The sequence below is a fragment of the Hydra vulgaris genome, chromosome 08, assembly GCF_038396675.1.
Source record: "Hydra vulgaris chromosome 08, alternate assembly HydraT2T_AEP".
Taxonomy (NCBI): domain Eukaryota; kingdom Metazoa; phylum Cnidaria; class Hydrozoa; order Anthoathecata; family Hydridae; genus Hydra; species Hydra vulgaris.
The window spans coordinates 16475001-16489339 of record NC_088927.1 but is presented as its reverse complement, the minus strand read 5'-3'; the positions used below and the strand labels follow the sequence as shown (position 1 = coordinate 16489339).

Here is a 14339-nt window from a genome sequence, read left to right as displayed (position 1 = left end):
GTAGTTTTTTGATAACAGCTGATGTAAGCAATATTATTGGGCGTAGAAACTGTATTTAGAGGACCTTCAGTAATAAGAGTACACAGACAAGTTTATCAAAATTGCTAGGTGATGTGAGGGTAATATATATAAAATATATGTGCATGCTAAATGTTTATTAATTGAATAAATATTTCTATATCAACTTTTACTTAATTATTTAAAAAAAATTTTTTTTTTTTTTTAATTTACTTAAGAGTTGCTTTTTTTAAGATGCAAATTGGCAACTTGTTTGAAATAAAACTCTAAGAAAACAATATTTGAAATGGCAGACTCTGAAAAACAGTTTTCAATCAGAATTTTAACACCTTAGTAAATTAAAATTTTATTGTACAAAATATTTGACCTTTACTTACTCTTTAGCAACATCAGTTTTTTTTTGCTCTTTGACAGCTCATGTATGAGTTAGATGAGTTTATGAGTCTTCTTCTCTTTTCCTATCCATTAACGGAAGTATTTGTTGCAGTTTTTAAGAAGTATACAATTTTTATATTAATTTACATCAACAATTCATTTAAAAATCTATTTAAAAATATTTTATTTTATTAAAAATATTCAACAATCCATTTAAAAATCTATTTAAAAATATGCTTTTTTTTATCTGCTGGTGTCAGAGTAATTCCATGTTAAAACCTTCAATTTTTTCATGACATTTAACCCTAAGTCTCATTTTGCTTATTTTTACACCACCCAAATGTATTTGTAAGTTATGAACATCCTCAAAATTTCAAAAAAATTTTTTTAATGTCTTTGATAAAATAAGAGTTTGATAAGATAAATCATTTTTACTTTATCTTTACTAATATTTCACTGTTTTAAAATCCTTCTTTAAAATCCTCCCATAATATAATTAAGTTAGACTCTTTGTTTCAAGACTTTCACCAAATTTTTTTGAATTTTTTTCACTATTAAAAACTGTTTCTCAGAGCCTGCCATTTTAAATAATAAAGTCATTTGTTTTCTTAGAATTTTATTTTAAACAAGTTGTATGTTGGTGCTTCCCATCTTAACAAAATCCTATCTTAAAAATGTTTTTTTTCAGCAACTCTTAAATAAATTAAAAAAATAAAAACTCAAAATTTCCCCAGCAAATTTTCTGGTAAATTTTAAATCTGAAAGAGTAAATTTTCGTTTCAAAAATTTTTTTTTTATACTTAATGACACAAGAATATTCAGTAGATTACAAAGAATATTCAGTAGATTAAGTGCATTTTACAAAGTATATATTTTAACAGCTATATTACATTTGATAAAATAAATTTTGAACATTATATATTTTACAAATATATAATGTCCATATAATATATACATATATTTTTCATATATATATATAAAATACTCATTTTGAATATTATATATTTTATTAAACAATAAAGTTTTCTTTGTTTTTAATAAAAAGTTGAAAAATTCACGAGGCAGTAATTTTTCCAAATTTACTAGTAAATTTATTGGAAAATTTTCCTGTAATTTTTGTGAATTTCTGTAAATTTTCCATATAAATTTTACCTTTGCAACATTAACATACTTAAATTTTATAATTATTTTCTAGTCATCTGTTAGTGTCTGTGTTTACTAAGACCTAAAATGGTAATTTTCGTTTAACATCATTTTTATAAAAAACATTTTGTTTCGTATTGGTTTTATCAACACGTTATTTTTTTTACTGTCTCCACTCGAACTTCTCAAAACTGTTTGCATTAAAAAATTTTTACAGATGTTTTACTAGATGAGAAAATTTTACTAGATGTTTTAATTATAAAAGCTGAAAAGCAAGAAAATAAAATTTATTGGGTAAAAAAACAAAAGTTTATGGTTTTATGATTTGTTGAATCAGTTAGCTAGAGAGCTAGCTTAAGTATAATGTGTCTAGACCATATGTCGACCATGTGTAGACCATGTTTAGACTGTGTAGGCTATAACTCACTCAAGCAAGGGTTTAATGCACAGATCTATTAACAATTTATGTTTTGGAACTTTTTTATTATAAAGTAAAATAAAAACCTTAACATTTTTAGTTGTATTTCAGTTAAATCTTTTCTCTTCCTGGGGAGATCCGTATTACATTGGTTTAAATGGTTTGCAAGTTTTTGACAAGCATGGTAAAGAAATAAAGCTGACAGATAACAGTATCTTTTCATTCGATTTTTAATTAAAAAAAAGACTACTATAAATAATCTTCAGGAGTAATTTTTTTTTTATTCAATTTTAATAAAGCTCCAATAAAACTATTGTTGTAATAAAATAAAGTAAGAGGTTTTGAGTGATGGTTTTGAGTTAAAAAGAAACACTTAGAAAAGAATTTGTAAAAAATGAACAGTGATTTGTAAAATACGAGAGTGCTCTTGAAACAGAAGAGTTAAGTGAAACAAGTTAGTAATCTGGAAACAGAAAAGATTCTGAAGCGTTTCAGCTATTTAAATCAATATTAAACTTTAACCACAAAACTGTTTGAAATCGATTGGTGAGGGGACTTCATGTTAAAATTTTTTTCATTTTTATGACTAATAGGGATTTTATTTTCCTTAACAGTTGGAGATATTACGGCTTATCCTTATAGTGTAAACATTTTGGATGGTGTTGTAGATGATGCTCGGACACCTGACAAACTTATAGACGGCATCAATGATACCTATGATGGAAGTCACATGTGGCTTGCTCCTATTATACCATCACATGTTAGAATTTACTTGAATTTTTTTTTTTTTACTTGTCTTAAGAAAACGTAAGCTTACGTAAAGCTGACTAATTACTGAGTAAAAGCAATTGCTTTTTTTTATTCACCCGGCCTTTTAGTAACAATTTTAATAATTTTTAATTCATAAAACAAATAGTAGGATTAGTCTAAAAACTATTGCCGTTTTAGATATTTAAAAAAAACTTTTAAACATTTAAAGTATAAGCATATAAAAAAGCATACCTCATTTTTATTGATTTTTAAATATCATCGTAAGACTTTTTGTGACATCTATGACCCCTTGGATAGCTGCCGCCCTTTTCGCCCCCTCTTACCTCAGCGTTTGTGAGTGTAATTGCACCAATAAACTCTAGACAGTAAGCACAGTAAATTTTTAAACAAATTACTTCATAATTAGTTTTTACTTCATAATTTATTTTACTTGTCTGAAAAAAATTGTACTTTTAATTAATGTCACTTACAATTCACATTTTATTTATAACGTGTTGAGCCAGTGATCTTTTCAAATTTTTTTTTGGTAAATCAGCTTAACATTACATTACAAAAATTTATTTTTAGATAAACATTGTGTATATTATTTTTGATGAGCCTGTAACTATTTCCATGGTCAAGCTTTGGAATTATAGTAAAACACCAAACAGGGGGGTTCGCCAATTTGCTGTGAGTAGATGTTATTCTATAGATTTGGTAAACGCTTTGTATTCTTTGGCTGTAGTAAAACAGGTATTAATGCATTTTTTTATCATTAGTTACTTGTAGACGATCTATTGGTATACAGTGGTGTATTACCTCAATGTGGCGCTTATGCTCGTGGTATTTTACCTGGTTTGCAAGTTTCTCTGATGCATTATACAATTCTTTTCACTGATAATGAAGAAATAGCAATGAAAGAACGAGGACATATTTTAAGGTTTTAATTTTGAACAAGTTAAACTAATGAAATACATTTATTTTTAATGTTGTATTTTTTTTAATAATCAATCAATTATATTTATTTATAGTTCAACCGTTGAAGAGCAAACTGTCAAGTATACTAACGAACGTTTAGAGTTAAGTAATAAGAACGAAAAAGTAAAAGAAATACCAAAAGTTGATCCGGGTTAGTTGTTTATTTTTTTTTATTCTTTATTTTGCATGTGTTTTAATGCTTTTTGTTTTAATTTTTTTTCCGGTCGTGACGTTCATTATTTTACTTTTTAGCTATGCGTCCAAAGACATCTGTCAAATCTACAAATAAAGTATCTTACTGACCGTTCTTATACTTATCAAACATTAAAGTGTACTAAATGATAATTTTGTGATTGAGATAGTACAAACGACAAATTCTCTAATAGAAAAGTTGCTTTAAAGTGAATTTTAAGCTATTAAATCTTTCATTTATTCACGGAGAAAAGCTATTGGTTTACACTAGTTTTCGTACTATAAAGAGTTTAAAACGTTCAGGCTACGTTTAAGAAAGTTTGTTCACACGATACAACTTAAGTGATTGTATACAAAATATTCAAACGGGTTAAAGTGTTAATCGTTGCGTCTGTTTTAATCGTAAAATTTCTAAATTTTGTAAATAAGTGTAAAATATGAAACTTATATTTAAAGTTTGAAAAAACAAAACCATTATCTTTTGTTATATAAATACTCATTTAATATTGTGTTGTATTTTTTTGACATTTTGCTTTGATTTTTTTTCTTTGAAATATAAGTAAAAAATTAAAAAAATAAATTTAGTTTTATAGTAGTTTATAGCAAAACATTGTTTCGCCACTTTTTTTAAAAGATAATGTATTATATGTACAGTTATGAATTAATAATTTAATATCAAATCTTTCCGACTCAACCAATTCTTACGTGGTAAAAAAACAAAAACAACAGCTTTACACAAAAGTTTACTTAAATATCGCATTTTAAATCTTGCTCATTTTTTGATTCACTAATAAAACTTTAGTCTAATCCATAGTCATCCCTCATATGTTAATACAGCATATGAGAGATGACTAATATAACATATGAGAAATGACTATGGTTAGAGTTTTGGTTCAGAACCAAAAGACTCGTGGTTCGACGCCGGCTATAGCCCAACAAGCGACATTAGTAAGGAAGGAACCGTGAACTTTCTGGTTAAATGCTCCTCCGTGGTGCTCTGTGATAAGACCGATAGATCTTCTTGGAGCACAAAAAAAAAACTATTTTAACTACAAAGCTTTCAAAACCATGCATGTAGAGTAATGCAATATCTAAGTAGAATTGATAATCCTACTAGTGAGATAAAAAATTTGAATTTTTACAGCAAAATATTTACACGGATAAGCCATAATATCCCAAAATTTGACAAAATGAGTTTTAAACTTGGAAAAATTAAACCTGAATAAGGTTTGTATTTTTATGTTTTAATGTAAAAATAACATGCTTCTGACGAAAATATGTCTTGTAAAGAATTCTCCCGAACTCTTTACAAGACATATTTTCGTCAACTTTTTCTCAAAGTTTTAATACACGTCTCAAACAGTTTCAACAACTATTATCCTAATAAAAATAAAACATTGATTCATCTGTTTCAATTACGTTACAAAGTCCCAAGAATTGGAAAAACTTAAGCTATAAAAGTATAAACAACTGGGCTACTGTCGTTTAAATGAACAACACTACATATCATTGAATCTTAAACAATGTTTTTATTTTAAAAAGTTAATAAAAAAAAAAAAACATAAAACACTTAAATCTACCGTAAGCTTTATTTTTTGAGCTATAGAAAAAAGGCTTTATATATATCAGATTTTATATATATCAGATTTTATATATGTCAGATTTTATATATGTCAGATTTTATATATATCAGATTTAAAATAATTTTAATATGCTTTTTATGACATATAGATCTGACTAGAGATAAATAATTCAAGTCACATTTTGCCGACTGAATCTAAATGCTGACGTATGACATTTTCGTAGTCTTGCAAAAAAGTTTAATGATAACATGTTAAATTTGCTAGCTCATGAGATAGCATTATTTATTTAGTGTTATACAAATTATCTTGTTTTAGTAGAATACTATATATAATAGAAAACAAAAAAATATAATATAATAGAAAACAAAAAAATATAATAGAAAACAAAACAAAAAGAGTTAAAGGAAAAAAGTGAATTTTATGGTAACTAATTGAGTTTCAAAAATATATAACTATATAAGCAATAATACACCATTATTGTTTGCTACTCGGGTAGTGGAACAAAACAGCGAACCTAAAAGCGCAGGAAAATGTTGACTAAGTTAAACCAAAAACTCTAACTCTATAGTCATGCAGAAAACTATAACATGAAAAACTTTTGATTTTAAAGTAAGTCATTTATATTATTAGCATTATCATGAGCCATAGTGCTATTGTTTCGGATGACAACGATAACCAAAGTGGTTATTTGGAACATTTGAAGCTAAACTTTAAATGTTCCAAATTTCATTACTGCTTATTAGGGTGGAGTGAAAATAACATTTTTCAGAAAGACAACTTTTCTCCCTGATTTTTATATTAGCTATAAGAAAATTAAAAAAACGAGACTAAAATGAGCAAAATTGGACAACAATTACCCCCTGCAGCAATTTTTGACTAATGCTACTTATTATTGGTACCGCAAATTTTACATTAAAGTTTTTTTTTTAAGTAGAAGTTACAAAGTGAAAACTAGGTATGTTTGAGTTATTATTTTAATTAGTATTATGAGCAAAATAATCACTTTTGTATCACATTTGAAAAAAAGATTTTTCAATTGAAAAAATTGAATATTAGCCATAAAATTTTATGAAATACATGCTCTACTCGAAGTTTCAATTCAAACCATATTTTTAAATATTAGTAAGAATATTTTGTTTGTAAATAATAATATTATTTATAATTGAACAATAAATTCGTTATAATGTATAATATATTTATTAAGAAATTTAATTAATCGAATATGGTTTGTGTTGACATGTTATGACGTTATGTTTCAATATAGAGTTTGATACTTTGTTTACTTATACGAAGATAATACTACAATATACTAAAACTTTGCTAAATGCATTTCAGTAAATAGAATGTTAAGATCTAAAACAGATCATCCATTCTTTGGGCTTTCAAAGACGCTCTCTGAGGTGCAACTGGCAAGAGGACAAGATGTGATACGGCATATTATGTATTTGCGAGAAAATGTAAGCAACCGATACTACATACCGTTTTTTCAAAAAAAATTAAAGTATATAAATATATTAAAGTATATAAATATAATAAAGTACATAAATATAATAAAATTTTAAAGAAACAAAAAGAATGAAGCAGCTTCAACAGCATTGCAGGTTTTAAAAATTTGGGGAAAATGCAACATACCTATTGTGCCATCATTTACATCATTGACAAAGAAAGTTTATAACCTATTGAAAGCTGCAAAAAATTCCAATTGCTGACAGAGAAAATAAAAAAAACTAATTTCAGTTCTTTGGTATATCTTCTTGCCGATGCAAAGATCTAAAATTATGCTGTCGTACCAAAGTTAATATGGTACTAGCTATGGAGCACACTTTTCTGAAAGATCAAAGGGTTGAACGTAAAATAGGTATTGAATCAATTGACAAAGAAGTTACAGAAAAACTGCAGAACACCCAAAGCAAACAGAGCTTAAACCTTAATGATGCAGTGCCACTAGATTCTATTGTTTCTGCCACACCCAGTACTTTAAAACGTAAGACGTGAGCGCGTGAAAACCAGGGATAACTTGAAACTTAGCGAAGTCAAAGTAAAGTACGTTGTACTTTGATGACAAAAAAGACCAGACCCTTAAATTTTTTAATAAGAAAATCATAGCGATGGAAGAGCACATATCTTTAATTCAGGAACCTGGAGGGGACTTTTTGGGACACTGCACTCTTCTTAGCGGAACAGCTGAAGCTATTAAACCTTAAGTTCTAAAGTACTCTAAAAAACACAATATCATTTTGGATGTTTACACGTGCTTGGATGTGATATAACAAACGTAAACACTGGAAACAAGGGTAGTGTGATTAGATTGATTGAGTAAAAACTCCAACGGCCTCTACAATGGGTAATTTGTTTGTTACATGCAAATGAGCTTACACTACTTTATTTGTCCAACATTTGGTCCTAGATACTATTCAGGTTCTATTGGAAAGTCCCTTAGAACTTGTGAGATCTTAAAGGTTTTTGATTTTCAACCTATAACCATAATGTAGAAATGCCAGAGGTGGACAGAAAAGTGTTCCGTACAGATCAGTTTTACCTTTTTGACATGTGCCAAGCTGTAATTAATGGCACTTGTTCTGTCAATCAGGAAAAGCGCAGCCCTGTAAAACTGGCTCATTCTAGATGGCTTACCACGGCCAACAGGATCCTCAGATTATATTTTTCTACCACCAGTTCTTCACCGAATTTAGTTACTGTAGCAGCATACATTATGCGCGTTTATGCCCTTATGTGGGTCATCATCAAGAAGTAGTTTTCTATTTTTTATGGCAGCAGGCATCTATGCAACACAATAGTCAATTTGCGGTATCTGCCAGATGCACTTATTCAAACCAAAGTTATTCAATTAAATGCATTTTTTGGTCATCAAGAAAATATTCTTCTGGCAATAATATCAGATGAGCAGCCACAAATCTGAGAATAAGATGTTAGGCGTATACAGAGAGCCAGAGAAGAAGGAAGTATGAATCCCAATCAAACTAGTGTGCGGCAAATCAAAGTTCCGACTCTCAATTTTATGGCAAAGAATACATGGGAGTTGATTGATTGGAGTAAAATACAGCGGATAGTGCCACCACTAACAATGCAGCTCACTGATGAGGAACTGAAAGAAGCAAAAGAGATTTGCATTCAACTAAGTAATCTTTTGGATAAGTAACCGTACCACACCCAAGCTGTAGAACGTTGCATAAAGATGGGGAAAGTGTTTCTGCTTCGGTTTGCGGCAAAATAGAAAGAGATGGTATGATACGTGTCTGCCTGCAATCAAGAAAAAGTATGCCAATATTTAACACCAAGGCACATTATAACACTGTTTAGTAATATTTTGCTATATGTATGGTAATATTATGTAATAAATTCACCTGTTCAACTCTTTTAAAATAACATGGCAATGAACTAGAAATAACAATTTCGAAAAGTATACTACAAATCAATGTTTGAAATAAAAAAAATTTAAAATATAGAAAATTCTGAAAATCTGCCCAGTTTGGCCAAAAATTGCTGCGGGGGGTAATTCTTGTCCGATTTTATTCATCTTAGTCTCAATTTGTTAGTTTTGTTATAACTAATATAGAAATACTACTGCCACCCTACTGCCCATATACATCTGCTGAAATTTAAAAAAGTTGTACCTAAACAAGGCAAAAACTATAATGAAATTAACCTTAGAGTAGTTATTGTTTTCCGTGAAATTGGGAAAGGATACTAAACTTAAGTGAACTTTTCCCGAATCGCAAACACCTCCTGTATGTATAACGCCACAGTTTGTATGATGCACATAAGTTATCAGCGAAACAATTCACAAAGGCAGCAGCAACAATAATTAAAAATAATGTTTAAAAAAAGCACAGTAAGGTTCGGCAAAAAACCTAAGAGTTTCTTTCGGTGAACATGTTTTGCGTAAGTATTGAGGGGACTGTAGAATGATGAAAAAAATAGCAGTATTATCCAGGTTACTCTGAATATAATACAAACTACATTTGCTCCTTAAACCAGACAATGGTGGTGACCTTTAATCAATCAGTAGAAACAAATGATTTGATTAACAAATATTATTTTGTTATTTTGGAGATTAACATTTTTCTCAACATTGGATGATTTTTTTAACAGTAATCAAATTAAATGATGTTCTTTACAGTAATAAATAAAGAAAAGATTAACATCGTGGTTTTGGTTGACCGAAAAGATAAGATTAAAAGAACGCGTAGTTAATAGAATACAAAACAATTTTGGTATGGCTATTCAACAGGCTGCGATTCTTTAGCTAAAAAGGAAAAGTTCGAAAATATTAACTTGAGATCCTAATAGCTTGTGTAAATGAAAAAATAAAAACTTTGCCGGAAATAGTAACCACACGCGAAAAGTTATTTTACGGTTCTGGATATATGATAATATTTAAAAAGGTTTAGAGTATTGAGCAATGATCAACATTTGATAAAATGCACTCACGGTAAAACACCGAGTTTTTATAGGGGACTTAACAGTATATAACAGTAACAGGTAACAATATCCAAAATACATTTTTATTTACAAAGCCTTTTTTGGGTTAGCAATTGAGTTCAAAAAAGTTTAAAGAGCTATGTGTTACTTTAAACTTGAGATTGGTGTAAAAAAGCAGTGCCCTTATAAAGACATATAATTGAATTTTGTTTTTTTTGCTTTTTTTAAACCTATTTGTTTATTGAAATTAATCCGTCCTGAATAAAAGATAACTGCTAGGTAGCAGTAAAAAATTTCCAGTAGCTGACGTACTAGGTTTTGAAAGTTGAGGTAATTAAACGTAAACAACAACTGAAAGATGGTAAACAAATAAAACCGACAAAATTATTAAAGTTCAGCTCATGCTACTCTTAAATAATTCCCTTTTGAAATTCACGTTGATGAATAAAAAACTCGTTTAGTTAATTTTATTAGACAAAATTATTTTGAAACTTGTTTATACTAACTCGATTTAAAAACAGTTTTTATTAAAAACAGAAAAAAAATCATTTTTTTTTAAAAAACATTTCGATAACGATTTTTATTTCAAAATAATTACTGTTTATATTCGCGATAAACAGAGGAGGAGCAGGGGGCGAAAGGGGCAGTTTATCCCGATATTGAAGAGGCGCCAAATGAAAAGAAGGTTTCTAAAAAAAAAAAAAAAAAAAACAACAACAACTTCTTTATCTATAATATAGGGAAATTTTGATAAATAAGGGCGCCAATCAGGGTTGCTATCCCAGGAAGCGTGCCGGGTCTCGGCGGCCCTGGCGATAAATATTTATTTATAAATACAGTTTAAAATAAATATTCGCAACAAAAATTTGTTAATATGGAAATGTTCACCGTAAATGAAAATATAACTACCAAAAGTTGAATTAGAATTCTTTCGTGAAAAACACCTTTAATTAAAAGAAATAGTTACAAAAAAATAAAGCAACTAATTAACATTTACAACTTTCAATTAAATTTTTTAAAAAGTTTTTCCATAAAGGTTAGCTATATTATATATACCACTATTATTTTAAACAGTTTTCGTTATACTAGAAAATATAACAAGTTAACAGATGTAATAAAAAACAGAATAAAAAAAGTTTTCTTTAATCATACAGACCTAAATACTTATAATAATATTAATAAAAAAATATCAGATCAAACATTAATACCCTAATGCTCTTAAAATAATACCTCCAAAAAATGACTAAAAGTACGTATAAAATCACATTAAAATAAAAAAAACTTCCCCCAAACTAAAAAAATAAGAACTTAGATACATATCATTTATATATATATATATATATATATATATATATATATATATATATATATATATATATATATATATATATATATATATATATATATATTGTTGTACTCATCAACCCATATATACAAATAAATATTTTCTTAAAAGTAAATAAATAAAGACAAAACTATTAACACTTTCAATCCTAAAAAACAATAGCGCACTAGTTTGACTCAATAAATTTAATTTCTAATTACTTATGGAATTATGTATCAGAGGCCTGGAAATATTTATAAAGATATATGAACTGTAATATAATTATGCTTATACGGGCGGTAAAATGATGAAAAAAATTACATATTAAAATAAAGCACATAGCAAAATAATATTAACGCAGTATGACATCAAGTTTATGCTCATTTAAAATTAATGATTTTTATTTTTTAAGTTTTTTCGTCATATTTTATATACTAAAGCCCTGTAAACTGTTTTTCTTAACTTGGTATTCAATATTGTTTTTTCTTTTTTCCCTAATTTTATTGAATCTAATAAATATCTTCGTACATACTTAACTTCTTTTAAAATTATTTTCTATAAGAACAAAAAAAAAGTATATAATATCTAAGTATCGTCATCTGTGTCCAGTAACAGTGGTGTATGGCCATGTTCGTATGAATAATTATTAAGAGTGGTACTGTCTCTTATAGATGTTTGTCTGTCAGGTAGAGTTACTTGATAGCTAACAGTCTCCTTTCCATCGTTTCTAATGGATGACTCAACGTTCACCGATCTATTTACTCCAGCATAATGCTGATAAGCTGGAGAAAAGTTATGAATTGTATCCATTACAATATCTTTTGGATTAATACTATTACGAAGATTTTTTGAAATGGTTTTCAGAGTATTTCGACCAGTCGTTTTATGTTTTTGAATACGATAAATAATGTGAGGGAATGCAAACTTCATCATTACAGCAGCAAAAAACATTTCAATGCAAAGTATAAAGTTTTGATAACCCGCAGCAATTTTAACACCATGTTGACTTTTATTGCCAATTAGTCCATTACGGTCTAATATTGTTAAAACCAGCCCTAAACATTATTAGTCACTCAATTTTATACTGCAATTTATTTAATCATGTATTTGTTATAACTTATGTGTTTAAATCATAACATGCAATATATTTATGTTTATAAATTTATTTTTACCTTGCCAGAAGGACATAAATATGACGAATTTTACAGTAATGAACTTTAGAACAGGGTAAAATGGACTTAAAAGGTCTTTAGTGGCACTGTAGAACAAAAACATTCCATACAAAGCAACCGAATAAGAAAAGTTGTAAAGAAGTGTGATATATAGATACCCTCGATCTGGCCTAGATAAAGAAACTTGAATTAAATATTATATTAATGTTCATCATCATCATCATCATCATCATCATCATCATCATCATCATCATCATCATCATCATCATCATCATCATCATCATCATCATCATCATCATCATCATCATCATCATCATCATCATCATCATCATCATCATCATCATCATCATCATCATCACCATCATCATCATCATCACCATCATCATCATCATTGTTTTTATCTACAATGGTAAAAGTAGCTTATTTGCTTCATTTATTTTTATGACATCGTGTTATTGTTGCTTACAAAAGTTTGAACAACAATAACACCATATAAATATTTAAAAGTTATCGTAATATATAAGCACACACACACATATATATATATGTATATATATATATACATATACTGTTGACAGCTATGTATATATATATATATATATATATATATATATATATATATATATATATATATATATATATATATATATATATACATACATACATACATACATACATATATATATATATATATATATATATATATATATATATATATATATATATATATATATATATATATATATATATATGTGTGTGTGTATATATATATATATACAGTATCGGACAAAACGAGTGCAACCAAATAATGCTAATTAATTTCTTTACATAAAAGTGCTGCATTTTTTCAATTTAGAGAAATAACTACGTAACTGTTTAGAGTCAAAGTTCTTCAAGTTTTATTCATCACAAAGTTCATTATTTGTACACGAAAATTAATAAATTAATCAAAAGTATTAAAAAAAGTTGATTTCCTTCTGGACAAAACAAGTGCAACTCGACAAAATGTTGACCAAGCTGTATTTCGCTATCAATATTTCGTGGCGAATCCTTTGTTGTCGATCACAGCCTTGCATCTTCGAGGCATAGATTCGATCAGGTGATCAATTAAACTTTGTGGAATCGCTGCCCAGGCCTTTTGGATTTGTTCAAAAAGTTGATCCTTATTACGAACACCTTCACGATTAATTCTGCTGTTGACGATCTCCCACAGGCTCTCGATAGGTTTGAGATCCGGAGATCGAGGCGGCCAATCCATCACTGATAGGTGGTTGTCTTGAAACCACTGCTTGACTACTTTTGCAGTGTGTTTCGGATTGTTGTCTTGCTGAAAAACCCATTTTATTGGCATACTCCATTCAGCATGAGGTAACATAACATCTTTCAGGATATTTTTATACATGAAACGGTCCATTATTCCATCGTTTCAATGAATTGGACCTAGACCGTTAGCAGAAAAACACCCCAAGACCATTACATTGCCTCCACCATGCTTCACGGTCTTATGGCAGTAACGTAAATCGAGGCGCTTTCCGGCCGGTCGACATACACGGCAAATGCCATTGCTCCCAATGATGTTGAACTTCGATTCATCACTGAACAGGACAGTTTGCCATTTCTGCACATTCCAGTCAATATGAGATGTAGCAAACAGGAGTCTTTCTTCTGGTTTTTAAGTGAAATCAGAGGTTTCTTTGCAGGGCGTCGAGAAAACAATCCGGCTTCAACAGCACGTCGTCTGATTGTTCGGTCCGATACAGGCAGCTCTAATTGCTTTTGTATCTCGACTGATGATATCCAGGGATCCTTCTTGATGGATCTGACGATCATAGAATCCTCTCTAGAAGTGGTGGAACGCGGTCTTCCACCTTTGTTATCTGCTGCCAACTTCCCCGTAGAACGATATTTGGAACATAGTCTTGATACGGTCCATTTTTTCACGC

The 14339-nt window shown here is 28.8% G+C and overlaps 2 protein-coding genes across 2 annotated transcripts in view; one reads left to right on the top strand and one right to left on the bottom strand.

Moving 5' to 3' along the window:
• Positions 1-4554, top strand: part of LOC100211521 (katanin-interacting protein) — a 56640-nt gene extending 52086 nt beyond the window's left edge. Inside the window, exons 39-44 of the mRNA XM_065803186.1 lie at positions 2055-2165; positions 2575-2714; positions 3293-3394; positions 3484-3644; positions 3736-3833; positions 3935-4554. Of these exons, the coding sequence (XP_065659258.1) occupies positions 2055-2165; positions 2575-2714; positions 3293-3394; positions 3484-3644; positions 3736-3833; positions 3935-3984 (662 nt within the window). The 3' untranslated portion in view covers positions 3985-4554. The remainder of the gene's footprint in view (positions 1-2054; positions 2166-2574; positions 2715-3292; positions 3395-3483; positions 3645-3735; positions 3834-3934) is intronic.
• Positions 4555-11722: 7168 nt separating this feature from the next.
• Positions 11723-14339, bottom strand: part of LOC100213476 (transmembrane protein 184A) — a 34947-nt gene continuing 32330 nt past the window's right edge. Inside the window, exons 6-7 of the mRNA XM_065803185.1 lie at positions 12397-12566; positions 11723-12279 (exon numbers count right to left, since the gene is read on the bottom strand). Of these exons, the coding sequence (XP_065659257.1) occupies positions 11810-12279; positions 12397-12566 (640 nt within the window). The 3' untranslated portion in view covers positions 11723-11809. The remainder of the gene's footprint in view (positions 12280-12396; positions 12567-14339) is intronic.